The sequence below is a fragment of the Astatotilapia calliptera genome, chromosome 23, assembly GCF_964374335.1.
Source record: "Astatotilapia calliptera chromosome 23, fAstCal68.1, whole genome shotgun sequence".
In the NCBI taxonomy this organism is placed as follows: Eukaryota; Metazoa; Chordata; class Actinopteri; order Cichliformes; family Cichlidae; genus Astatotilapia; species Astatotilapia calliptera.
The window spans coordinates 38,425,993-38,453,617 of NC_137443.1; the positions used below are offsets into that span (position 1 = coordinate 38,425,993).

At 41.4% G+C, this 27,625-nt stretch overlaps 1 protein-coding gene across 2 annotated transcripts; it reads left to right on the forward strand.

Moving 5' to 3' along the window:
* The first annotated feature begins 1,865 nt into the window (after window positions 1-1,865).
* LOC113016415 (MSL complex subunit 3) lies at window positions 1,866-14,474 on the forward strand. Of its 2 annotated transcripts, none has more exons than XM_080296889.1 (14): window positions 1,866-2,004; window positions 4,619-4,701; window positions 4,812-4,907; window positions 5,090-5,184; window positions 5,269-5,366; window positions 5,589-5,717; window positions 5,949-6,106; window positions 7,788-7,946; window positions 8,050-8,285; window positions 8,373-8,462; window positions 9,889-9,998; window positions 10,172-10,271; window positions 10,357-10,441; window positions 13,225-14,474. In XM_080296889.1, coding segments are annotated over exons 3-14 (1,362 nt in total). In that variant the 5' UTR covers window positions 1,866-2,004; window positions 4,619-4,701; window positions 4,812-4,905; the 3' UTR covers window positions 13,325-14,474. The 2 variants fall into 2 exon arrangements, with proteins under 2 accessions (XP_080153015.1, XP_026015017.1); XM_026159232.2 differs by lacking the exon at window positions 1,866-2,004 and adding an exon at window positions 2,562-2,830.
* The last annotated feature ends 13,151 nt before the right edge of the window (window positions 14,475-27,625 follow it).

Here is a 27,625-nt window from a genome sequence, read left to right on the forward strand (position 1 = left end):
TCATGTTGTAAAAGTGAAACTACAAATCACATTGATTTTGTGGTCATCAGTTTTGTTAGTTGATTTATTCAGAATTAGCAAAATGACAGTGACTCATCAAATAAGTCACAACACAATTATCCTCCCTATATAAGCTGCCTACACAAAGTTAAAAGTGTCAGTATCTGGTACTGGTATCAGGTCGATACCAAAACTTTTCAATAACTACTGCAATCACACGGGTAAGGCCTAAAGTTTAGGGCCTTGGTGGCTTTGATTGGCAGGTGGGCCAACACAGGATGCTGCAGCCTGTAGGCGCTCGCTAGGCCTCAATTCCACTATTTCCAGTCAGTGACCTGGATCTCCCCACTGTGTTTTTCTTGAATTTTCTGTGTGGTATAGCCCACCCAAGAAGTTTTCTGTTGTATAGAGTGAAATTCTAGTATTTTATTTGTCTGTTGCTTAGCACTAATAATCAGATATGGGTGTCTGTGGGCTGGCTGTGTCCACTTTTATACAGAAATAAGAAGCACCTGCTCTGAACACACCCCTCATCTGCCAAATGTAACAGGAATTTATGCATCACTGAAACATTTACACCAATCTTTGACTTTTTAATGTTTTGCTGTCTTCCAGCTCTTCATCTGTGAATTAGTGAGCTCGTGTTACAAACATGTAATCCTAGAAAGCATTTCATTTGAAACTGATTTGACACATCTGTTAAAATATATCACGTGCAGTCAGGGTAAAAGGCAATGAGCGGAAATTAGCAGCGCTGCACATTGGTCGGTAATGTTCAGCGTTATATGCACGCTGTCCATATTTGGTCCACAGTAGTAGACCAGCATTGCCTGAAACCATTTTAAGCAAAATGAGTGCAGATTTAGCAGCAGAGACATGGTTTCCTGTGCCAGGGATCAGTTCACATTTCATTGTTCAAGGCTCTTAGAGAGAGATAAGCCTCAGTGAAAAGGTTACAAGGTCAGGAAAAAAAACCCTGCTGAAATATGTACCACGAGTAAATATCTGTCTAGACCTACAAATAAATCACGTTTTTAAATGATGTCTGCAGATTGATACACTAGTTAGTGTACGTAAGCGATAACACATTGGTTCAGTTAAGGGAAATTTAGCATTATTGAGACATGCAAAGTTTTCATTTAGTCTACTCTAAGTGATCTTCCAAAACTGCAAATATGAAAAACTACATGTGCTGCACCCCTGGAAGGCTGTACCATCCTCAGCTTGCTTAATTTGTACTTAAAAGTACATTTAACCTTAGCAAATTGTCCATAATATAGCTGTGCTTTTTATATGCTACGTGGTTTTAGTCTGTTCAGAACTTAATTAATACATGGATGGCTTTCATCTTTGAGATCTCATCCGTGGGATTTTTTTCATAATGAAAAATCCTACTTTCTCTCCGTGCCCTCGAGCATGGGTGCGGGACTTAGCCTCAACTCAATTAGTTCAAACCAATGACATTTTTTGTATTGGACCAATACCAAGTAACTATAGGGCCAATGTTGCATACCAATACCAAAGCAATATTAATACTTTTAACATGTAAAGGTAGGTTATGTAGGGGAAAGCAGTGCATCCTTATTTATGAGATGATCGAAATTAATTTGTAAATTCTGAACACTAAATCACTGTATGTTTTTACTTTTCACAATAATAGGTTAATATAATAAAACACACCTTTTACCTTTTCAAGTAGTTGGACGCTGTTTTTTTTACAACAAAAAACCCCAACATTTATTTCATATAATTCAGTGGGCCACATACTGAACTTAGCAGATAGAAACAAAGTATTGAGTTGCGCTAGCATCGATCTGATATCAGTACCAGCCTCGAGATCCGATGCTATTTGGATCCGCCCACACCTGCTTGTCCACACCTGGATTAATGGGAGACAGCTCAGGTCGAGTTCAGGTGTTTTCGTTTGGATTTCTACAGCATGTGTATCTTATGTGTAGCATTTTTAGTTCCTGAAGTCGATTGTACATTGGAGGAATTATTCAAGTGAGTGATATTTGTTTCAGGTATTGCCTTTGTTTTTCATTTGCTTTAAAGCCTCCCAATCATGTGTATCAGTCAGCTGAGTGGGCACCCTATAAAAAGGCATTTAAGTTAATACATTGTACCCTATTTCCTTAAACTGCTGTGCTAATCCTGAAGCTTTCTGAGGGATGCAGCTACAACAACGCCATTCTTTTACACTAACAAAGTCCGTTTCGTTGGGATTTTTTTTTAAAAGTTCAAATACTGACATCTTCTGGTGAATCTTTGAAACTACACCATCTGTACGGTGTCCCCGAAAGCTCATTTCAAAAGCTCATTGCGCTTTTAAATGCTGCCTTCACTGTGATTGTAGTTACAAGGCTGCGGCAATTCACGTGCAAGAGCCATAGTTTCCAGCTTCAGTTTGTAATGAAAGTACGTGGAGGGGGGTTTATAAATGCATTTGACTCGCCGCCTCTGCACTTGTTATCCACAAGTAACCACAAGTAAGCGCGTGACCCACAGTGGTCCCGCGCTGTGTCGACTAGAGAAATTACGAGCGGTCCTTGAAAGCAGCCAGAGCATCAGCAGCAGTAAGACTAGCAGCATCTCATCCCACAACAGCGCCATCCTTCCACAGTGTGTTTTGGTGGAAGAGCCTTCACAGGGAAGAGTCTGGCAACGAAAGGGTTAAGGGGTTTACAGGGTTCAGATCGATGCCTCCTCTCCCACACGTCGCCATGAACAAATGAATTCGCGGGGAATTAAATATCAATTTCACAAAGGAGAGCGAGTCCTGTGCTTCGAACCCGACCCCACCAAGGCTAAAGTGTTGTATGACGCTAAGGTAAATGTTTTGCGCAGAAAGATGCAGACTGGTCGGATTTTCGACTTTGTATAAACGTGTAATTCATTCTAAGGGGGAAGCAGCGTTGATTCTTTAAGGTGTGGGGCTCTAAATGTAGCTTGGGATGGCTGCTTAGACCACAGGAAAATACGCTTGCACAAATAACGCCCAGGCTAGGTTCTCTTGATGTTTTTCGAGTGGTTTCCGGGTGTGTTTGATTAGCTGTGTGTCGCTCGCGGGTCACAATTTAGAAAAAAAAAAAGTCAACACAACCTTGACGTTTTGTAATGTTACCGGTTTGTTTGTGTGGAGGAGGCTGCTGAAAGGGGAATTTCACATGAAAATTCTGTTGCAGTCAGTTAGCATTAGAAGCATCTTTAAACAGCAGTAAGGGAGTTATTACCCGGGCGGCTTGCCGTGCAAAGCAGATTAATGTCAACACACCAACCAACAAGCGCACCACGACAGCAGGGCTGCTAACTTTGCACACACAGTTGTCTGCCTATTTCAGTTTAGTTGTTTGCTGGCTTTTTTTAAAGCGGGCTAAAATTATCCAGCAGACTGGTGGCTATTCTGCTGCCTGACTAGCTGGTAAGCTAACGCTCCAAGAAAGCTACAGTCTTTACTCCACTCTAGCATGGCTGTTGCTAACCTGCGCTAGCTAGTGGTTAGCATAAACACTTATTTGCAGTTGTCTTAGTATATTATATTAAATGATCATTCTTAGTGTCAGAATGTAGCTGATTTACGTGGATATTTTTTTTATCCTGATAAACCTTTAAGTATTTAGCTTTAGTTATAAGTTGGGTAATTACTGTTTTATTATGAGAGGTTCAAGGGTAAAGGGTTTATCTACACTTGTTTGTACTTTCTATGGTCTAATCCTTTCATAGCTTTATGATTGATACTGATTGCATTAACATCAAGATTTTGCTGAGTCTAGATGTTGCAAGTGTCAAATTCTGATTTGCAAAGTAATAACAGTCAGAGTAACAAGTGCAAGAGATTTTTTTTAAATTATAATAGACTGAGTATTACACATAACTTAGCTTCATATGCAGGTAATAACTAAGCAAATGGAGTTTTTGCATCATGTCTTGGGGTGTGATAGTATTCTCATATATTGCGTGGCGGTATCTGGTGTGCCTGTATCGCTACAATATCAATATTTTGTTAAATAAATTAAAATACCCTGGGAAAAGAACAAGAGTACACCACCATCCGGTTATGTTGTTAGCCATGATATTGGGTGAGCCAATTTAATGTAAGTTAACAAACAAAACGACCAACACTGGACACACTTTGCTTGCTCTGAATTAGGAGGTAGCTTTGTCAAGCTAACGGCTCAGTCACACAAGTAAAACTAAGACAGAAATCTCTTTACAGCTATAATAATAGTGGTTTCTGATGATTGTATTGTATTTTTTTACATTCTGCAAGCGCAACTTATGGTGACTAAATGGTTGCTCAGACCTTGAGGATGTTGTGCTCGGGGCCACTTTTGATCTGAAGGTCGCCTGAATGCCAATGCCGTGCCACCTGCAGACCACAACAATGTACACTGTGCTTGCCACAAATAAGTGATACAAAATCTCTTTGTTGGTCTGCTAGTTATGCTAATATGCAAATTCCTTATTTTTCTTCTTGTACTTAAACCCTTTATTGATTATTGACCCTTTATTAAAACTGGAAATGAATGATTACCCCAGAAAATGGTGGTGTTGGGTACTTGCTAAGATATGAATAGATGTTTAGCAGGACTGCGCTAACTGTGTGTTCATGTTGCAGGTCCTTGATGTCTTGATAGGTACAGATGAACATGGAAGACGAATCCCGAAGTACCTGATTCATTTCAATGGTTGGAACAGAAGGTAAAATTCTCCTTTCATCAGCTTTTGTATGAAGCAGTAATGTAGCACTGCTGTCAAGGCCACACACTTTTAATTATTGATATATTTTGCATATATGGCTGTTTTTGTAGCTGGGATCGTTGGGCCGCAGAGGATCATGTCCTAAGGGACACCGAGGAAAACCGAAAATTACAACGTAAACTGGCTCGCAAAGCTCTAGGTCGCATGTAAGTTCACGTTCTAATCGTCTACTGATGATGATCAGCAATTACATGATGATGAAGTTCTGAAAAATTTTGATTTAAAAAGTCCAGTGTGGTGTATTTCATTTCATTGCCTGCAAGTTTGGAATGTCTGTCTGTAGAAAAGTCTGAGACAGTTTTTTTTTCTTTTTGTTTCTCGGTGATAGGAAGAGAAAGGGATGGGTAAAGAGGCGCCGTCGTCAGTCTGGTACTAAATCTTCTCTGAAGACTCTCCCAAAGGAGGACGACAGCGATGACGCGTGTGAGAAATCTCTCTGCATCTCTTTGTCTTTTGCTCCCCGTCTCCCTCAGCAATCAAGTTAAGCCCCACGTGTTCTTTCTCCAGGCTTAATTTCAACTTCGGAAAGCAGCGACGGGGACGATTCTGACCCCGAGTCTTCAAATAGCGGGGACAGCACCTTCTCTGAGGACATCAACAAAATGGTAAAAGTTGATCGGCACAGGTTCAAGGGCATGTAGATCACTAGTTGCATTGCAGGCCTTTAGATAACATCACTGTCAGGCTTAACTTGAAGTAAATGACCTTGATATGTGTAATATGTGGCTGATAAATTCAACTGTGGTTGTGGGAGGGATTTCTGGCCACGGAAAATCTACGCGATTGTTTTTATTGATCCTCCATTTGTACATTTGTTTTTGTATCAGAGGGTTGAGGCAGACGTGAATGTCAAGAGGGAATATGAGGAGAAGGTCATTCATGTTGACATCAACATCCCCGATGTTCTGAAGAAGAAACTGGAAGATGACTGCTTCTACATCAACAAGAGGAAGAAGGTGCGGGCAGCAGATCCTGGGCACACACCGTTTTCTAAAGCCTATATACAAAATGTCAACAGCTCATTGGTTGTTTTTGTTCTACAAATCCATCATAATTTAGCTTGGCAGCTAAAGGACGGGTGGGCACGACTCAAAGATTTCTGACACTGGTTTGTGTTTGGAAAGAATTGTAGGATATGGAACTGAAGCGTGTCAGTATTTAACCTCGTGTTGTTTTACCTCTCTCAGCTCGTGATGGTTCCCTGTCAGACAAACGTTGTGCACATCCTGGAGTCCTACGTCAAGCACTTTGCGATCAACAAAGCGTTCATGGCCAACGAGCGGTACAGGCGTCAGCAGAGCACCACGCAGAGCGGCAGTCCACAGCCAATCCCTCCAGAGAAAAGGTTAGTATTGATGTTCTTTAAACAGGAGGGGAAAAAAGGCGATCCAAGCACGCAAACCACTTAGTCTTCATTTCCAAGTGTCCAATAGAAAATGGTTAATGGGAATTAAAACTGAAACATGCTCTAATACATACAAATTTGTCCACTCAGTGGCCACTTTATTAGGTACATATTTGATCCCCTTTTGCCTTCAGCGCTGCCTTAATTCGTCATGTAAAGATGGCATTTGGTTCTTGTTGATATGATGGCGTCACAGAGATGCTGCAGATTTGACCTTCTGAAAGTCATGGCAGAAATGGAGACTTGGATCAGACAGTAATCAATTCAATTTTATTTATATAGCGCCAACTCACAATAACAGTCGCTTCAAGACGCTTTATATTGTACAGTAGATCGTACAATCATAGATACAGAGAAAAACCCAACAGTCATATGACCCCCTATGAGCAAGCACTTTGGAAACAGTGGGAAGGAAAAACTCCCTTTTAACAGGAAGAAACCTCCGGCAGAACCAGGCTCAGGGAGGGGCGGCCATCTGCTGCAACCGGTTGGGGTGAGAGAAGGAAGACAGGATAAAGACATGCTGTGGAAGAGAGACAGAGGTTAATAACAGATATGATTTAATGCAGAGAGGTCTATTAACACACAGTGAGTGAGAAAGGTGACTGAAAAAGAAAAACTCAATGCATCATGGGAATCCCCCAGCAGCCTACGTCTATTGCAGCACAACTAAGGGAGGATTCAGGGTCACCTGGTCCAGCCCTAACTATATGCTTCAGCTAAAAGGAAAGTTTTAAGCCTAATCTTAAAAGTAGAGATAGTGTCTGTCTCCTGAATCCAAACTGGAAGCTGGTTCCACAGAAGAGGGGCCTGAAAACTGAAGGCTCTCCCTCCCATTCTACTTTTAAATACTCTAGGAACAACAAGTAGGCCTGCAGAGCGAGAGCGAAGTGCTCTAATAGGGTGATATGGTACTACAAGGTCATTAAGATAAGATGGGGCCTGATTATTTAAGACCTTGTATGTGAGGAGCAGGATTTTGAATTCAATTCTGAATTTAACAGGAAGCCAATGAAGGGAAGCTAAAACAGCAGAAATCTGCTCTCTCTTTCTAGTCCCTGTCAGGACTCTTGCTGCAGCATTTTGGATTAGCTGAAGGCTTTTCAGCGAGTTTTTTGGACATCCTGATAATAATGAATTGCAGTAGTCCAGCCTGGAAGTAATAAATGCATGAACTAGTTTTTCAGCGTCACTCTGAGACAGGATATTTGTAACTTTAGAGATGTTGTGCAAGTGGAAGAACGCAGTCTTACATATTTGTTTAATATGTGCATTGAAGGACATCCCCCTCCCCCAACCAGATTTGGTGAGCCCTTCCAAACGTTAGCCTCAATTTTTTTCTTAGCTGACAGGAGTGGCACCAGGTGTGGTCCTCTGGACATGCAACATGTTAAAAAATTGAAGTGGATGAGCTACAGAAGCAGAGATGCTCTTCTTTGCACCTTGGTTGCAATGAGTGGTTATTTGTCTTTTCTTCTGACCGTTCTCTGTAAACCACAGTAACATTTATCTTGTTGAAATTATACTGAAACAGGGCACTCGAATAGCTTCCCTTCACTGGGGCCTGTATAATCAACGCACACTTGTTACATCTCTTATTCCTTCCTGTTTTTTAATAAAGTGAGGAGCTGTGTAAGGAAATGGTCGACGGCCTGAGGATTACGTTTGACTTCACCTTACCCATGATCCTTCTCTACCCCTGTGAGCAAGCCCAGTTTAAGAAGGTCAGCTCCTCGAGGCTCTTCCTGGCCATGAATGAAAGCTCCCCCTGCTCAAGCAAGTAAGTGTGCTGCGATGAATCCCTTGTGCCGCATCAGAAAGCACTGCGTTCAACTGCTGTGCTGTTTATTTTATTTTTTATGCATTTGCCTTTGCTTCCAAAGCACCCAAAGAGAACGCAGTCCAAGCCCACTGGGGCACAACCCGCCTACCCCTCAGTCCACAGACAGCCAGCCAGCCCTAAGTGACATCTCTACTACCACCCCCACCACTCCAGCCCCAACCCCAAAGCGCCGGCGCCACCCCGATATGGACTGCATTTCCTACCAGTCGCAATCACTGAGGCGCTCTACCAGGAACACGTCCGGAGGTGACCGTCCAGCTGAGGGAAGCAGCGGCGGTAATGAGTTTAAGTTCCTCCTGGATTTGATGTAGCTTTGTGTTTACACAAACTCAACTTAGAAATGCAACATATGTCATGATATAGGTGGAGGCAGCGCCACGGCGTCACCGCAGCTCAAACGGCGAGTGGTCGACACCTCATCGCAGCCCAAGTTCTTCCTTAACCTTGACAAAAGTAAGCTCCGCGTCTCTGAAAGTACTCTGTGTGATTGTAAGTTTGTGAAAATCACTATCATGTCGTAGCTGCAAACCTCTTTGAAACCCTACAGCGTAACCTGACGTGCACCTCCCCAAAATTCCCTGCAAGTCTAAATCAAATTTGACTCATGATTTAACTCATTAGAATCCTTAATTTGTCCACATAAGTAGACAAATCAGAACGGAATCAACTTTTGGAGATTTACTTTCCTGGATGATTGAGAATGCTTCAAGACAGAAGTAGATAAGTATTCACCTGGTTCTTCGTTCTGCTTTTAAACTTTCTGAAGCAGGTTTTATGTGTAAAATGGCAATAGTAGCAACTCTCTGCTAAACGATTGCTCTACTAGGCTTGTATTGTCACAGGTCACGGCATGCTCAAGTACCAAGGAATGAGACCAAGCATTTATCTGTAACCGTATTCTTTGATCTAGTCGCCTGTGCAGATAAAACCTCCCCAAAATTGACAAACACAGCTGCCGTCAAGAAATTTAAAAGCTATGTAATTCTAAACAAAATGAAAACCAACAAGAAGAGTTTGCAAGAGTAGAATGAGAGGTTTCGGCTCTCGGGCTCCTGTGGAAGCAGCTCCCAGTTGGGTTCAACAGCTCGCTCATAAGGGATCGTTGGTGTTCTCTATCAAATTTGGTGTAGTTTGGAAACTTTGTCTTTCCCTCAGAGATGCAGATTCATTTATTTTTATGTTCTTAGGGGAATGTTTGCATAATTACACTCACTTCCAGAAGGGGGAGACATGAGCTCCTCACTGCAGGCTTTATTGTAGCCATGTTTCCTGATTGGGTGAAGATCAGAATAACGCACTTCCTGTAAACGCACAGTGATTGTGTTTGAGTGCTAACTTTGATTTTGTAGTAAGCAGTTTAGCCCAGTAGGTGGTGTTATCTCACTTCTGTCCTCCCACATTCTTCCCCTCTTCAAAGTCAGCGAGCTGCTCTCTGCCAATAAAGTTATTACAGTGAACTCAAGTTAAATGTAAAGAAACATTTTAGTTAACAAAATGAAAATAAAAAACAACTATTTTGTGAACTTTACATTTTATTTTAGTTCGTTTTTAATGATTTTATTATTATTCCTAAATCGTACCTCTGACACACACCGTAATAATTAAAGACTAAAACTAGCAGTGAAATTAATTAAAAACTAAACATTTTCAAACTAAGCTGTAATGAGAAAATCCACACTGGAAACTAACTGAAACTAAACTGAATTTAACAGGTCCAAATGAAATGAAAACAATAACTAAGCTCTAACAGTTTGAATCGTTTCCTTTGAATGTTTTTGTTGATCATCGATAGCGTACTGTGAAAATGTGAATAATTAACAGAATCAGCTGATCTGTCTTTCTGGCAGTGATCTTTCCTTTTATTTTCCCCGTCCCGCAGAGACTCCAGTGCACAGCGGCTCCTCTTCCCCGTTGCCTTTGACCCCGAGCAAAGAGCGCAGCGGCCCTTTCTACGGCCTGGAGAGCCGCAGAAACAACGAGCTCAATGAGGTGATGAAACTGTGATTATCTGGAATGTGGGAATTGCTCAAAGGCACTAGGATCATTTTATGTATTGTAATGTGCTGCTGTAGATTTGTATACACCACCCAGTTGACAGGAGGTTGAAACATTGCACTCACAACTCCACTAAACTGTGCTGTTCTGTTTGCTCTGCCCAGCAGGTTTTGAGTTGGAAGCTGACTCCTGATAACTACCCTCTGAATGACCAGCCTCCTCCGCCATCCTACCTGTATGGGTCACAGCACCTTTTGCGACTCTTCGGTCAGTTTCAGTCCAGACACGGTTTTTGCTACTAGCCTTTTCCCCACACTGAAACACTCCCATAATCCCTGTTTTTGGCTTTTAGTGAAGCTTCCTGAAATCCTGGGAAAAATGCAGCTGCCTGAGAGGAGTCTCCGAGCCCTGATTAAACATCTGGAACAGTTCCTCAGGTAATCGGTTGTTAGTTAGGAGACTTAGATCAGCAAACCTGATTCACGCTCATTTCTGCTTGGTTCACAAAAGCAAGAGTTTAAAAGGATGGACAAATCACTAGTACGCCCAAAATAACTGAGAATCACGAGAACAAAAAGGAAAAGGAGGAGCAAGTAAATGAGAACATGGAGGGGAAAGCTGGAGTGAGAGGGAGCACGTGCTGGAGGGAGGGAGATGAGTGGGCGTTACACAAGCGCGGGAGTCTAATCTTTAAATCCTCCCGAGTGATCTTCAATTCAGCTGCTCCCAAACCTGAGGGGATTTAGGTCCTCTGGTTCTGTAATCAAACGCATGCAGTGCCGCCTTCTGCCATCAAGCAGCGCTGTGGAGCCAGTGAACAGAGCTCGGCATGGAGCGGGAACAGATCTCTGCTCTGAGAGCCAGCGTTGCCTCTTTCATCACCTAAGTGGTAAGTGTTTATAAATGGATGTCATTAAAGGGTCGTCAGGGAGACGGTCAGTTTGTCAGGACAAGGTGAGGAGAGGGGGGCGTGCAGCAGGAAAGGATGGGATGCATCACTTTTTTTGTTGGTTTTTGTTTTTGTTTGTGCCCCTTTTCTTGTCTCAAACATCATTGTCATAGTGTGACTATTACACTATTACCTCAAACATTAGCAGTGCCTCTTGGCAAGGCTATCCCATCAGCAGTGGGGTAAACATGTGCAGAAGGTTCTCTTAATTCACTCGACTGCTGATCGCTTCTTTCTTTTTCTGAAGGATCATCGTTGTGTTAAAGGGCACGGAGCTGTTCCAGGATCAGTGTTGCTCTCTGATGTTTCCTTCATGTCTAATTAATATGTTCACCATGTTGCAGTTAGTGAGACCCTGAACACAAACTAACATAGTGGAATATTTTTTTTCTTCTTCTGTTTTTATCTGTAATCAGCCTTGTGGCAGATTGTGCCGAGCGGGCAAAAACTGATTGATGTCGCAGGGACTGATGTGCATTGCATTCTGGGATTTGGCCACAGTTGATCTCTCACTCTCTCTTTCTCCGCTAGTGCGAATACGATTAAGTGTGGGGCGCACGTGTGGGGCACGTCATGGCATATGTACCTGTGTCGTTTCTGATCCAGCGCCAACGATGACAACGAGGCCTAAATTTCTGGCACAAAAGAGGCCCCACACTTTTCAGAGCAACAAATAGCTGCTTTTTAATACTGATTTTATTCTTTTTATTTAAAGTTTTTAAGACAAAAGAGTCTTTGATTGCTTGTCACGCTTTCCCATCAATGTCCCATTAGTTTGTTTGTTGTTTCTTAAGTTCTGCTCTGATGAGGATAATTTGTTTGCATTGAGATTAGGAAGGCCGGTGGAGCTAAGATGAGATGGCAAGATTTAGAGGATTTGGCCGAGTGGCGGATACTAAGAAGATTCCAGATTAGTTTTCCCCGCTACTGATTAGATGGGAGGGTGGGGTGGGGGTGGGGGGATTTTTCACTCTTTCCCTCTCTGGCTGTCCGTCAGTCGTCTTCTTGGTCTTTCTGTCACATTGATTGGTTATAGGGATTGATTGGTGGGGTGTGGGCTTTGTCTCCAAAATGTCCACTCCAAGCTGAGGGCAGAAGGCGACAGAGTGTAGGATTTATGTGCAACACAGCCAGGGATATCTAGGAAAACACAGGCTGATGTCAGCTAAGACTAGGGGTGGGTTTAAAAAATCGATTTTCTGATTCAAATCTATTTTAGCTTGAATAAAGCGATATCAATTCATTAAATCCTGAATGGATTTTTAAATGTATTTTGCTAGAAAAATGCCAGAATCTCAGGTTAAAGCTCACAAAACTATTTCACCAACAACCAAACAGCTAAAACTGCAAATGAGAGCAGGTAAATTGATTTCTCACAAAGACGTAAACACAAAGTGTGGATCGTTCACCCGACGACACGTACATGCCATCGGGGCTGAAAGCCGACATCTCACAGATTCTGATGCTGCAGGTTTTGTCACTCTGATTAAAATTCACTGAACTAGCAACAAAAGAAGATCCAAACTACGCTTCACGTTTGATAAACATTGTCATTAATTCCCTCTTACTTTCGCTGTTTTGCTTCCACCACGATAAAATCACACTTCCTGCGCAGCTCTCACTCTCTGTGTACTTCAAGAACAGTTTCCCATCTAAAATCTCTGTTTTCTGCATTATATGCTTGCTTATTGTACACCAGTCTACCTTTGTGTACAGCGCTGTTGGCCGCGGTTTTGTTTTGTTTTTTCAAAAATGACTTCCGACAAAGTCTCATTTCTGCTGTTCAATATTGAGGAAATATAGACTTTTTAAATATCAAAACGGTTAGCTGTGTATATATTAAAACCTGTGCTCTGCTTCACTTCAGCAGCATCAGGTGATGTTGATTCATGGTTTTCTTCAGTTTGTGATCTACTGCAGAATATTTCTAAGGTTATCTGCTATAAAAATATTTTATCCTCAGTTACTTTGACACAAAGGCACATGCTATGATGCTTACACCTCTGAACTCTCACAAGTGTCAGCTTTGTTTTTATACATATAAAAATATGGATATGTACTGATAAATGATCAAATTATAATATTTCTGACTGAGTCAAACTTTGGACCTTGTAAATCAGAATTGAATCGATTATAGAAATCAGTGACTATACTAAGCCCTAGCCAACACCATCCTTGCACTGTTGTCGTGTAAGCCTGTCATGTCATCTTCATCTGAAAAAAATGGCTCATTCTGAGTATTTATTTGTTCTCCTTTTTGCTCTTTTTCAGGTTTCTGGCCGAGTTCCATGAGGATTTTTTTCCAGAGTCTGCATACGTGTCGGCATCTGAGGCTCACTACAGCATGAAACAACCGAGGCCGGTTTACTGAAGGAGACATGGGTCGCCCACTTCTTCCTTTGCTCGTCTCTTCCCTGACCTCTAACCACCCCCCTCAGCTTGTCTAGCGCTGACCTGTCTGAGCTCGTGTTTACTGGACTAAATGTCAGCTTTCTCTGGATTTCCGATTTCTTCGCCTCTGGCCCAACATTAGCTTTCTGGGTGTTGTACTGTGGAACATTTGCTTCTACTGTCCCCACTAACCCTCGCCTATGCTCTGTGTGTGGCAATGTCACGCGCGCGAGGCCACGCCTGTGCCGCTTTGCTGTGGTTCATGTCGAGGGCAGCTTTCTGTAACCCTTGGTAAGACTGAAATCTTAGAAAACTGCTAACCATCAAAGCCTGGCTTTCTTCACTCTAGTTCAGAGCTGCGACCACATTGCGGTGCTCTGCTTGTCTGCCTTCCCGATGAACCCATTTGGGATACTCGCAAGGGCTTTGTATGCAGATTTGCTTGTTTTTTTTGTTTGTTTGTTTTTTGTCTTTAAGCTTAGCCCCGTCCTATTTGTGGCAACGCTGCCACCAACCTTCTGTATACAGTTTCCCTGAGGCTGCATTAGGACTCTCTCTCCCTGTCCTCAATGTTTTCCTGCTTTCACTGAGCTGATCAAATTCACAGACTGTTCAAGAACTTTGATTCAGGACTGATTTCTTTAGGTTCTTGACAGTTTTATGGTCTGTTCAGTGTCCTGAGGTCTGCTTTCCTGCTTTGTTTTGCATGTCTGATAACTGTCAGTCATCTGATTTTTATCGTTTCTTCCCTCCTGTCAGTAAGAATCGGGTGCAATTTGTCCTAAAGCTCATCTTCAGTTAACGGGTAGTCTTAATGCACAGTTCTTCTAGACCCTGAAGCTTTTTTTGGACCAGTTCAGTTTTGAATTTTATGTACAAATGTACAATTTTTAATGCAGCAAAAGAAACGACGTGCTTTACTCGTGAAATTGTGAACATGTAAATAAATGCTAAACGCCTGTTCATCAGCATGTTATATTTCTTTGTACACCACTGGCTCACTCCAATAATACCTCAGTTTGTTTTGGCTGCACACGCTATGTACAGGATGTCTGAATTTTTCTGTTTCATTTGAGCGCTTTTGTTTCCTTCCAGCTCTGTTCATAGTACAAATAAAGACGTTTTCTGAAGGCTTGCAGCTTATTTACATAAGCGCGAGGCAGCGAGACGACTTGGTGCCCCTGCCAGTTTTGTGTATGCGCTTCTTGCACCTTGGTGCCTTTTTCACTATAAGATGAATTAGCAGGAAGCATGCGAGTGGATTGTGATGGAGCACTTTAAATTTGGACACAGACAGGAGAATTTTATCAGCTGCCTCGACCTTGCTTGTCAGCACGCAGCAGATGATTTAAAATTGAGGCGGTGGAAGTTGCTGCCACAGCTTGACATTTTGATTCCGCCGTCTTTGTCAACAGGACTCTTCTGTCTCGCAGCAACTTAAAAGCGACCCTTATTGAAACTCCTGGTGCTCGTTTATACTGTTTAAGTGTGGCACCACCGGCAGTCATCCAAGGTGATAAAATGACTGAGAGAATAAAATGACTACAGTAGCGGGAAGATATGTTTAACTGATGGTGTACGATACTGCCACAGCCAGCTGGACTGTTGGTCCGATCGATGTCTGCTGAATGTGGATGAGGCTCTGAGTGCTCGTCTCAAGAGGTGGCCATGTTTTTGGCACTTATTTAGATCGGGTTCTGAAACAGCACTTGATTTAATGTGTAGGGAAAAGTTGGAAATACTTGTCATAGTGAAGTCAGGAATGTCACCACATCATTCAGTGGATTTTAGGAATGAGGTCAGAAGACTGTAGTCCGCAAGGCTTTTTGTCTTGGGATTGGAGTGAGCTTACAGGGGCCACTGTGTCTGTAAGAGCAGAAAAATTCCCATCAAGCCATTTTTTTCTGCTTGTCAAATTCAGGATCACATCTGGGCTCTCACAGGGAGGAGATACAGGCGGGATGCACCCTGGAGGTAGCTGAAGGGTCTACTTCAACGGGGATGCGTGGGTTAGTAAGCCATGCCAAACCGAAAGGGTTTTTTTTTTGTGTTACAAAACCAAACGAAGTCGCCGTGGTAACTTATCCTGAACACGTAACTTGCTCCTAGTTAGGAGCAAGTGAAAGATTGTAAATATAATGAAAACCTTGTGCTTCTACCTAGTCTGTTTTAAGTCCTGTGAATCTACACATTACACCCCTGTTGTGCTAATGTACTTTTTTTTATGTGCCTTATCAACATCACAAATGTCAGATTGTTGCTGGAATTTACATTCAGCTTGGGATAATTGTTTTGTTTTTTTTATCTGCCCTTCCACTGCTGATATTGAACATGGATTAGAAAACTGGTCGGGCTATTTATCACCAACAGCTGCTCAATCAATTAAAACAACAGACATATAATTTAAACATTTCAGTTTGCTTTAGTTTATCAGTGGATCAATGTCAACATTTCCTTTAGTCACCATTAATGTTTCAGAGCTGTAATCTGCAGCACAGGGAGTGCATTCACTGTTACAAAAACTAATCAAAATGTGTTTTTGTAACACTAATGTTTGAAGAAGCAGCAGCATGTTAGCACTTTACTGGTATGTATATTCTTTATAAACTTGGCACAAAAAGGAACACAAGCTTTAAGTTGCACTGTGGCACGAGCCAAAGCAGATCAGTCAAACACGGCATGCTTGTAGACACCAACTGACCGCTAAAAGAGTCAATAGCAGAATACGCTGTTTGACAGAAGAGTGCTCAACTCTGCTGCTCAACCCACGAAACCATTTTTTTTCTCACAAATGTGGAATTCCTATTAAAGTAATTATTACATGAATAAGTGAAGTCAAAGTTGTGTTGGTTGGTCCAGAGCGATACAACTCCAGTTTCTCTCTGATAATCAGTTTGATTACATTCTTGCAACATTATGGGGATAAAACTTTGAGGTGGATCTAATGCCAGCTAACAAAGGCTAACAGAGGCAAAAAACACACCGCATACTGAGAGAATAGCAAGACATCCTGAACAAGTCACCTCAGTATCGCTGTCATCAAACAGAAGTGTGACTCATAACAGACTTCCTTCGCAAAGGAAAGGACATCTAGCGGCTTCTCCACCGGCATTTTGACAGCTGAGGTAAACACCGGACTGACAGCCTACACTTTTCAAAGATGGCTAAAAGAGACTAAAACATGTTTGTCCTACACTGGCCACCATAGCTAAGATTATGCACTCAAACTAGGAGGAGTAAGAAAACAGAATTAAGTTGACTGTCATACATCAGAAAAATGAGGTCTGGCAACTCTTGTTCTCTGGAAATTGTTAGCAAGTGTTGATGTCTTTGCTGAACCCACACAATCAATGGATGTAGCTAGATTAGCTGATAATTTGCCTTTCTTTATAGGAATAAGAGTGGTATTGATCCTTTCTTCTTTATCTCATACAAAGAAAATTGTTTCCTCTGTAATTGTTTTTGCTGTTATAAAGCAGAATATTAACATATTATTATTTAGACAAGTGAAAACACAAGCCTTATTTATTCTAATCTAAAGCTTTAGATGTCTTTCTGATGAAAAAGTTTTATACATACATCATTTTTAGACTATTATTGTTATATAGATCTTTAGAAAACTGACAGTGTATATGCTTACTCAGTACTTATCCTAGAAATGCTAAATATTGGGTGATTTAGGGTTTGGCTGATACAAATGTTTTTACCAGCCAAGTTTCTTCTTCTTGTGTAATCTACAGTTGCAAAACAACACGAGAGTTAAATAAAAATGAGAATTTGTTCGTCTCTTTGATACATTACACATCTTTACTGCCTGCAGAGTTATGCTCTTTACTTCTAGTGCACCTATGGGAAACTGGCTATGCTGGCTTCCCCGTATCAGAGTTCTAATGGGTTTCAGTGGCGAACCTTAATTGTATTTGGACTGGGTCAGACTTCTTGTAATGAACCGCTTATCAGTGCAACCTGATACGGCACTCTCTGCCTGCTGCTATCACGTAGCCACAGAAACCACCAGTTCAAGCATCTCAATTCGATTTCCCATCCATCGTTGTCTCTATCAGCTTACCACATGATTCAATTGTTAGCGGAGGAAATGGGGCATAATGAGATGTGAGCTATCACCTTGTAAGTGCTGCTGCCGGCACCTTTCACCTGAATGTGCTTCTTTTTTTCTTTTTCCTTTTTCCATTTGGAAAAGCCAGCCTCTGCTTTTCCATCCCACTCTCCTATCTCTCTATCTCACTCCTTCTTATGTCCCCAAGTTTCTTTTCTTCACTTCACATCTGTATCCTCGTCTCGTTTGTCTAATGTTCGCTTTGACAAGTCTTTTGACTTTCTGCTCATCTCTTCATTGACTTCAGTACTTAACTGCAGCCAGAGAGAAGACAGTGAGACGCTTTTGGCCAATAGGAGTTCGCGGAAGTATCTCTTTCTATTCTCTTATCTAATTTAGGAGAGCTTTCCACCACATTTCCACTTTTCACCCATTCCAAACCTTTGTCTTATTGACACATCATACATGATGCATACGTCTTCTCGCCAGCCGTTATCAAAGTCTTCCAGTTTTCCTCTTCATTCTCTTCTTTCTTGCTTCTCTCCATCCACCGCTTTCCATCTTCATTCTAGCGTCATGGATCTAAGGCACGCATTGAGAGGGGAGACGGTGGACATCAGCCCCTCTTTGTCCACCGTATCCTCTTGGACATCATTTGACATTAGCAGTGACATCACATCACTGAGCTCTGACCAAATCTTGACTCCAGTAACAGCTGAGAGCGGCTTCAAACCCTTCGAGGACTCGCTTCCAAAGAAGTCTTCTTCAGTCACGGCCTTGTGTAAAGTGCGAACTGTGGCGTGGAGAGAGACATCTTTTCTTGGAAACGACGAGTAAGTACTTGACTGCAGTTAATGGATCAGGCAGTTTAGTCAGGCAACAGTTAAAAATGACTGAGAGGCAATTTCATGTTAAAGCTAGAAGAGCCAATTTGAACTATTTCACTGTATTTGTCTTTGTTTAAGGAGAGTAGTGCTAATATAAGGAGATGTATATATTGTACCATAACTAGTGGAGTGATTTGTCACGTTTTTAAATATGGGACATGATGTAGGGCTGAAAAATGTTAGCAACTTTGCTTTATGACAATATCAGTACGCTAATATGTGATTTTAGCATGTTTCATCTGCATTTATATAGCTGTAGACTGTAATGGAAAGTCACGATGATGACCAAGGTTAGAACCCACGGCTTTGTTTTAGAAATGTCACACCAGACCAAAGTCGTCAACCTTGACTCGTAAACCGTTGTACCATTTCAGGCCATCACTCTGAGATACGTCATCACATTTTATTCCATCCAGTGATTTTGCAATGTCTATTTATTAGACTGAAATTAATTATACTCTTACATATGACAACTTTGATTAAAAACACAAGGTCTAATCAATGTTTTTTCCTCGAGGCCAGCAATATCAATACGTGGTTGTGTATTTTTTTCAGCTTGGGATGGGATTTCATTGACATTTTCATAAAACCATTGCACGAGTTGATTGAATGTTTTAAAAAAAAAGAGGTTTTCTTTGGTAAGGCAAGGGCCAAATAACAGTAACGACGCAGGAGAGAAGAGGCTCAGACCAATAGCACACGGTCACAAGTGTGTGTGTGTGTGTGTGTGTGTGTGTGAGAGTCTTTGCTTTCAGCCTACAGTGGCAATCATGAGCTGTTTCATCTGGCTTTAATCACGAGCGGTTCTATAATGGGAGTCTGATTCCCAGTAGCAGGACTGCGAGAGCAGATAAAATAAACCCTGCATTACTTCGGATAGAAACCATAAATCACCTTTTCTCCTTGAATTCTACTGAGAGTCTCTGGCAAGTAAGAAAAAACCAGGGTGTTGTGCATCAAGTGTTACTTTTCTTATTCCTTTCTTGTTTCACTTCCTTCTTTCCACTCTCCATCACTCCGCCATGCCCTGGTATATATAATTAGCCTTCCACATGCAGACAAATGTCTGAACTTACTCACTGGCTGACACTCTTGCCGTGTCTTTAAATCACCCCAAACTCCCCGCAGAGTGTTCAGTATCTTTGCATGAAGACTGATTAAACTTTGGCTGAGGAGTGTTTCTGAGCCAGCTGACGAATGTAAATGCATTCATGCTTTTGCTGTCTTTGTCAGCAGCTTGTTTTTCATCTTTCAAATCGGGTAGCTGAGCAGGAATGGCAAATGTCTATTTGACTTTATATTTTTCACAGTCAGGTGGGAAGAAATCCAAATTGGACTGTAAATCTTGTTGACAACAGTAGCTCTTTGAAATGCCCCGCTGTTCTTGAGCATATAATAAGGCAGCCGTCTGGAATTACCAGGATTTATTCGTTGATTACTTGCAATTATAGAAAAAAATGTCATCTGATTAAACTAATAGTAAACACACATTCCAGAAAAGGAGTTTATGAATGCCTGTGCCTGACAAACAATGACCATCCCAGAATCTATGTCGAGACAAAGGTTGGAATTAATAGAAGTTTGGGTTGTAAAGAAGCATTGCACAAAGAATCGCACAAAGCTGCAAACCGTTTCTAAAGAAATAAGTGCTTATCAGTGCATACATACACAGTAAGTGGGTGCTCTGCTAATATCAAAGCAACAGGACACAGTCCAGTTCGGAAAGTGGTAGGCACGGGAAGGGCGTCATAAAGGTTGACTACAAATGTTAACATTTGGTATCACCTCTGGGATAATGATGGATGGATGAGACAAAGGCTGAACCTCTTTGGCCAAAATACACAACACTATGAGAGAATAAAGGCATTTCACACCAATTATCATGGTAGGGAGAGAATCATGATTTGGGTCTGTTTTGCAACCTCTTGTAATTGTTAAGGCAAAAGTTAATTGTGTTGAGATATTTTATAAGGCATTGTCAGCCCACCTCACTCCACTGCTATGGAAATGCTGTGGTATGACCTGAAGGCGTTTTCAATCAAGACATTGACTGAACAAAAAATATTTATGAACTCAAATCATTCAGGCAGCATGGTTCTGAATTCCTGCTAATCAGCGTGTGAGTCTCCTAACAAGCTACGACGGCTGCTAGAAAAGAGCCCACTTATAATTTTCCAGCCTTCACTGAGATGGCGTTCAGTATAGATATCAAAGATGCAACATTATGTGAATCCACAGGAATTAAGAGGTAAGTAGCAGCCAGCTGCTGATGATTGTGTTATTAAACCTGAATGCTCTAGACCAACACACTCCCAAAACCTCTATTTTTACCAAAGTCTTCCATCCAAGCTGATTCACCCCAAGGTCAGACTGTGCACAAAAAAAAATGGCAAAAAACCCAAGAGTTATATCTCAGATTCTACAAGCATGATGTTAAAGTTAATGAAAAAAACTGAGCAAGTACTGCTTGTTTGATGAAAGCCTTTTCCGTCTAAAAGAACATGGTAGCATGGATTATGTTTGTAAAGTTGTATCTGAACAATTCACAAGACTTATGCAACTATGTCCTCTGGATGGACCAAAGTGGAGATGCTTACCCATAATGCACAGCACCACATTTGGTGAAAACCAAGCACAGCATATCAGCACTAACGCCTCACGCCCACTGTTAAGCACAGTGGTGGAAGGGTGAGGATTTGGGCTTTTGTTTTGTAGCCACAAGACCTGGGCACCTTGCAGTGAGTTGACTATGAACTCCTCTCTATACCAAAGTGTAACAAATGTGAGGCCATATGTATGACAGCAAAGGCCGGGACCAAATTGTGTCTTGAAACAGGACAATGAGCCCAAGAATAACATCAAACAGAAAACAACTGAAATGACTGAAAAAGAAAAAACCTAATTTTTTCAACCTTATTTAAATGCTGTGGTGGGACCTTAAAAGAGTTCTGCATGAACAAATGCCTGCAAACCTCAGGCATGATGTGAGGGATTGATAAATTCATACCAAAAACTCTTATCCTTACTTTAAGTTATCGCTGCCAAAGGTGGCTCTACAACAGGGGTGGGGAACTCCAGGCCTCAATGGAGCCGTGTCCTAGGGTTTCAGATCTCACCCTGGGCCAACACACCTTAATCAAATGATTAGTTCATTACCAGGTCTCTGGAGTGTTCAAGACATGTTGAGGGGGTCATTTAGCCATTTAAATCAGCTGTGTTTGATCAAGGACACATCTAAAACCTGCAGGACACTGGCCCCTGAGGCCTGGAGTTCCCCCACCCCTGCTCTTTTTCGTACGGTTGTACACATATTTTGTATAATAACAAATTTGACAACAAATGTAAACACTGGCCAAAAGTTTGTTTTCACCACAATACTGTCAATCACATTGGCCCATTGCTAGCTGAACATATTGATTCAGTTTAGTTCAGTTTAATTTTATTTATATAGTAGTATGGAAAGTGGGAATTAAAAATCCCTTTGAAAAGAAGGAAACTTCTGGCAGACCCAGCTTGTCATCTGATTTATGGATTGATAAAGCTGGGTATATGGCATAGCAGGGAAATGAATTTACATGAACAAATTGAAGTCTATAGACATGCATGATTCAAACTAGTGCAGTACAGTATGTTTAATACTAACGGCATGCTCTAATCTCTGTAATAAAATATTATGGTCAGCAGTATTGAGGTTTAGCAGGATAATCACAAAGAGGAGTCCACTGTCGGACAATTTAAATTTCATTGACTAATAATAATAACTTCATCATATTTTTCTTCATTTACTCTTCTTCATTTTTTTTCTGACAAAAACAAGATGATAACTACATATAAACTAATGCACAAGGACAAAAGCGATGATGGAGACTTTTGTCAGCGAATAAAATTGAGAGGGAAATATTCTGGAGAGACAAGATCCAATCAGAATTGATTAAGTTGTGCAGAAAGGGTGGAGGAAATTGGAAGTTATCCAGTCAGAAGTAATCTCCACGTGCAGTAAGGTTAGATATACACATTTGATCTGGTCCTGGAAAACGGTCCAACGAGCTCCCATGATCCCTGTTTCTCATGAAAATGTGATAAAAATGTCGACTCTTAGGAGGAAGAGAAGAGTAGACATATTGACACATTTCACAGCTGGTGTCAAGGAAAAGAAGACCCAGTAATAACACTGCTAATTCTCCTATTTATATATGAACATTAAATTCCCATGAGTCTTTGCGTTGTAGTGTTGCAAAACCTTTAAGAAATTGCTAAGATATGTTACTGAGTCCTTGTTAAGGTGTCGCTGTAGCTTTAAGCCTTTGCAGTGTTGGTCCAATTTCTGCAGTTCTGCTCCTGGTCTTTTCCTCTTGCCATAGTTTTACCTCTTCTTTTAAATTTTTTGTTTCATATTGCTGAAGAAAGATCAATCTTTTTGCTAAGCCAAGCCATTTGCCTTACTCAGCTGCTCCACAGCAATCATTCGTTTAGGTAAAGCTACTTATTCACATTGAATCAGTGGTATTTTAGCATTTAAAAAGTTACCCCAAAAATGTCATTGGCATTTTTTTAATGTAAGGTGAAGATCCTATAATAATACAGAGAAAAACCCCAAAATTAGATGATCCGAAGTGCTTTGGTGACAGTGGGAAGGAAAAACTCCCTTTTAACAGGAAGAAACCTCCAGCAGAAGCAGGCTCAGGGAGGGGCGGGGCGGGGCCATCTGCCGTGACCGGTTGGGGTTGAGGGGAGGAAGTGGCTGGAAGTGACAGTAATGACAATTGCTGAAAACAATTAAGGTGAGACTTTCTAATGCACATTATTACCCTCACAATAGTATTAACATAACATAAATACAAGAATATGATTACCTTTTCTAAACATAAGCAACTGTTTCTGTGTTAATGTCTTTGCCCTCGTTCGGATTTTTTCCCGAGCAAAAGTAATAATCACATCCCCAGATGTTTAGCGAGAGCAAGAGAGAGAGGGAGGGTGAGGGGGAAAAAGGAGAGGCAGCCTGATGATAATCATAGCAGAGACGGAGAGAGCTTCAGAGATGTAAGGAAAGAAAGCAGATAAAGAGATTTTCCACTTGCCGTTGAATCACCTGACCCCATCAGCACTCTTCTGGACCCTCTGCCCTCGACTCCCAGCTTCCTCCAATCCTAATCACATCTGTTTCTTCTCAGCTCACTTTTCTCCTTCACTTCCTTGCATCCCATCTGCTCCTCAACTTTGAACATCTTGTTTTTCTTTTCCACACCACCCCCACTGACCCTGAACATAAAGTAATTTTGCTGCAGTTCAGGTTATTGTTTTTGCTGGGACCTGCTGGGTGGCAGCCTGAGGATTAGGAGACAGTCGGGCAGAGAGCTGCAAAAAGATGGCACATTAAGCCATGAGGTAAGATATGATATAGTGTTTAGTGCCATTTCATCCTTTTATGTCTCCCGTATATATTTTTAAGAGGTGGAATGCGGTGAACCTGCGGTGCTTGTGATGGGTAAAGTATTTCTATTTTAGCCACGTATGGCACAGCACAGATATTCAAATATCGCAGTGTGTTTCCGTGTCCCCATGCACTTTGCACCTCATTTCATCTGAGCAGAAGCTGGAGAATTTTGAAGAAAGTTGTTTCTATCTCTCCAGGCAAGCGCAGTGTGTGGCAAACAGACATTTTCACAGTTGGGTGGAGACACTCTGATTGGAGCCCTCCTCCTTATCTTACTGTAGCAACTGCATTTTCTACTCCTTTCAAGCTCTGTGATTTTTTTGACATAAAATGCGAGTCTGACTTTAGTGTGAGGCTGTGCTTTGCTTTGTAGGATGGTGGCAGGCTTACCTATATGTGTTAAAAATAGGGAAATATGAACATATGCAATTTATGTTTCATGTAAATTATCCAAGTAAATGGATAATTAAGCATTTAATGTGGCAGTAAGCAGACCTGCTAGCAGGTCAACACTATAATAATGTCTGTCCCAATGCAATTCAAAACCAAACTTACAAACAACAATAATAATAATAATACTAATAATGGATTGCATTTATATAGCGCTTTTCTAAACACTCAAAGCGCTTTACAATTCCACGATTTATTTTCTCTCACATTCACACACTGGTGGAGGCAAGCTACAAACCACTCATAATCCTCTAGCTGCCCATAACCCTAACCCAATGTTTTTATAGAACCAGTCACCTTCCACCTCCATTATGAACACAGTACTGGTACTGGATTGTGAATTGTGTTTTGCCTTCTGAGCCATCCTGATTCAGCAAAATGCTGGAAACATTCCTTTGGGCTATACCGATATGATAGTGTTGCACAGTTTCTGCAGATTTGTTGGCTGCATAATCTCCTGTTCCACCACATCCCAAAGGTGCTCTCTCTGTTGGACTGAGATCTGATGACAGGGTAGGCCAGCTGAGTTGTTCTATAAACCATATAACTTAGTGTGTTATCCTGCTGAAAGCAACCATCAGACAATGGGTACAGTTTGGTCATAATGGGATGGACATGACTAACAACAAGGCTGTGGTGCTTCAACAATGCTCAGTTGGTACTAAGGAGCCTAAATCTCCAAAAGGTGATTCTGTTCATCTGGACGTAACGTTTTGTGGGAGAAACGTTTCGTCACTTATCCAAGTGACTTCTTCAGTCTCAGCTGACTGCAGGTTTCCCCAATCTTATAAACAGAATCAACGTTTGGAGATTTACTTACCTGGACGATTGAGCATGAATTAAGGAGCCTAAAGTGTGCTAAGAAAATATCCCCCATACCATGAACTACCATCCACCTGTTAATACAAGGATTCATGTTGTTTACACCAAATTCTAACCCTACCATTCAAATTTCACAGCAGAAATCAAGACGCATCAGACCAAATATGAATTTTTTAATCCTCTGTTGTTCAATATTGGCGAGCCTGTGCAAATTCTGCCTTCAGCTCCCTGTTCTTAGCTGGCAGGAGTGGCACCTGTTGCGGTGATCTGCTTCGGTGTTCAACGTGTTGTGCATTCATAGATGCTTTTCTGCATAACTTGGTTGTAATGAGGGGTTATTCAAGTTGTAGTTGTCTTCCTGTCAGCTCGAAGCAGTCTGGCCATTCTCCCCTGACACCAACAAGGCATTTCTGCCCAGGCATCTGCAGCTCGCTGGATATTTTCTCTTTTTTTAGCCCAATCTCTGTAAACTCCATAGACGACTGTGTAAATCAGCAGTTTCCGAAAAACTCGGAGCAGTCAGTCTGGTACCAGCAACCATGCCATGTTCTAATCTAACTTAACTTTCTTTCCCATTCTGATGCTCAGCTTGAACTTCAGACAGTTGACCATGTTTACAAGACAAGTTGCACTGAGTTGCTGCCATGTGATTGGCTAGTTGAATATTTGTGTTAATAAGCAGTTGAACTGGTGTACCTCATAAAGTGGCTGTTGACTGTGACTTGGTTATTTCTAACATGAAAGGTATCACTCAAAGTAACAAGCCCACACAATATTGTGATCATACTCTTTAAACACCATTTTATCAGCTTTCAGCTCATTGTTTTGGTATTACAGCTCACAACTCTGCTGTCCTTGTTGACCCCGACCTCGCCAAATAAACTCCATGTTAGGCACATGCTGTCTAAATGAATAAGACATTTCCATTAGAAGATCAGGGTTATGAGGAGAGTTAATTGCAGTCATGGCTCAAGAGTTGGCAGTTCGTCTTGTAATCGGAAGGTTGCCGGTTTGAGCCCTGGCTCAGACAGTCTCGGTCGTTGTGTCCTTGGGCAAGACACTTCACCCGTTGCCTACTGGTGGTGGTCAGAGGGCCCAGTGGCGCCAGTGTCTGGCAGCCTTGCCTCTGTCAGTGCGCCCCAGGGTGGCTGTGGCTACAATGTAGCTTGCCATCACCGGTGTGTGAATGGGTGAATGACTGAATGTAGTGTAAAGTGCTTTGGGGTCCTTAGGGACTAAGTAAAGCGCTATACAAATACAGGCCATTTACCATTCATGTACAAATGTTCAACAGCATTTTCTATCTGAATTTGTTTGTAATTGGGGCTGAAAGGAACTTGGCTGAAGGTTTAGTTTAATATACCTACCCATCTAAAACAACATATTTTAACGGTTACAAAATCTAAGCAAGAACAAAAGAAAATATGTCCCAAACAGTTCATACAGTCATTCCTGGCACGGATGTTTGTCAAATCATCGTGGTGAGTCTCTCATTTTTAATACTGGATGTAGTGAGCAGAGAGAAAATAGTTCCTATGTGAAACTGCCCTCAGCGAGATTTGCGGCTTTGTGGAGATTTTCAAATGTCATTTTCTTTTTTTCTTTTTGTTGCTTTGAGCATCACAACCTAAGTGCCATCTGGTTCCGTTGCATTTACGACAATGCTGACATTTCTCTGGGCGATATATATTTAAAACTGAGGAACTGACACCAAAACAATCTGGATGGATAAATATCATTATATACCAGAGGAATTGTGTGTGAACCTGATTTTTTGTGGACTCTTGCTTTGAAGGCTTCGCTTTCCCCATAAAAAGTTGTCTATGGTTGCCGTGGCACCATGAGTCAACCCAAAATGTAAACAAGTAGGGGACCAGACTGCGGTCCAGCCTTAATACAAAGGAAATGTGAAGAGAGAAAATGGGGATTCAGGGTAATGTGATGCAGAGATTCATTATAAATTTATTCTTTTTACAAGTTTCAATTTCCTCCTTTAATCGGGCTGTGGCAAGGACTGATGGATTTAAATCTAAGCAGGTTTTCAAATACAGAATTGATCAGACTGAGTCCTGCCATAATACAAAGGAGACATCTAATGAAACTGACTAAAAAATACAGCAGAAAGATGCGAGGCCGATTTAAAATTCAACTGCGTCCTGCCTCCATCTGGTTGGTTTGGTACTTTTTTGAACACAAGATCACAGCGCTGAGATGTCCAAATCACTCCAACAGTGCATAACATTCGAGTTTAAAATTCTGACCTTTGATTTAGTGCCCTCACTGCAGCAGCAGATGAATTTGTAAGCACGACTGGATGTGAGTTGCATACAAATTTTTTTCTTTGGTATAAAACACAAGATAAATGCCAATCGTGTACTTTTTAAAAGGTGTTTTGTTTTTTTGTCCCAGATTGATGTGTTGGTTAGTTAGTGGTGTTTTATGACTGATTGGAGAGGGCGTGATTAAATTCTTTTTAAAATGAAAAAGTAATATGGCACCCAGGACTGAGCTCTGTGTCACGTCAACTCTTCTACGACACCATGAATGAGATGTGAATGAAGAGAACTGATGACAGCTTATTACTTTTGATTCTGAATTGGGATTGTCATTATTGTATTTTTTCCAATTATT

Bases quoted from the DNA above. Each gene is read 5' to 3' on its own strand.
- LOC113016415 (XM_026159232.2), top strand. From the start codon at position 2,732: ATGAATTCGCGGGGAATTAAATATCAATTTCACAAAGGAGAGCGAGTC. The intron at 4,702-4,811 runs GTAAAATTCTCC...CTGTTTTTGTAG, and splicing joins TTCAATGGTTGGAACAGAAG to CTGGGATCGTTGGGCCGCAG. The intron at 6,107-7,787 runs GTTAGTATTGAT...TTTTTAATAAAG, and splicing joins CCAATCCCTCCAGAGAAAAG to TGAGGAGCTGTGTAAGGAAA.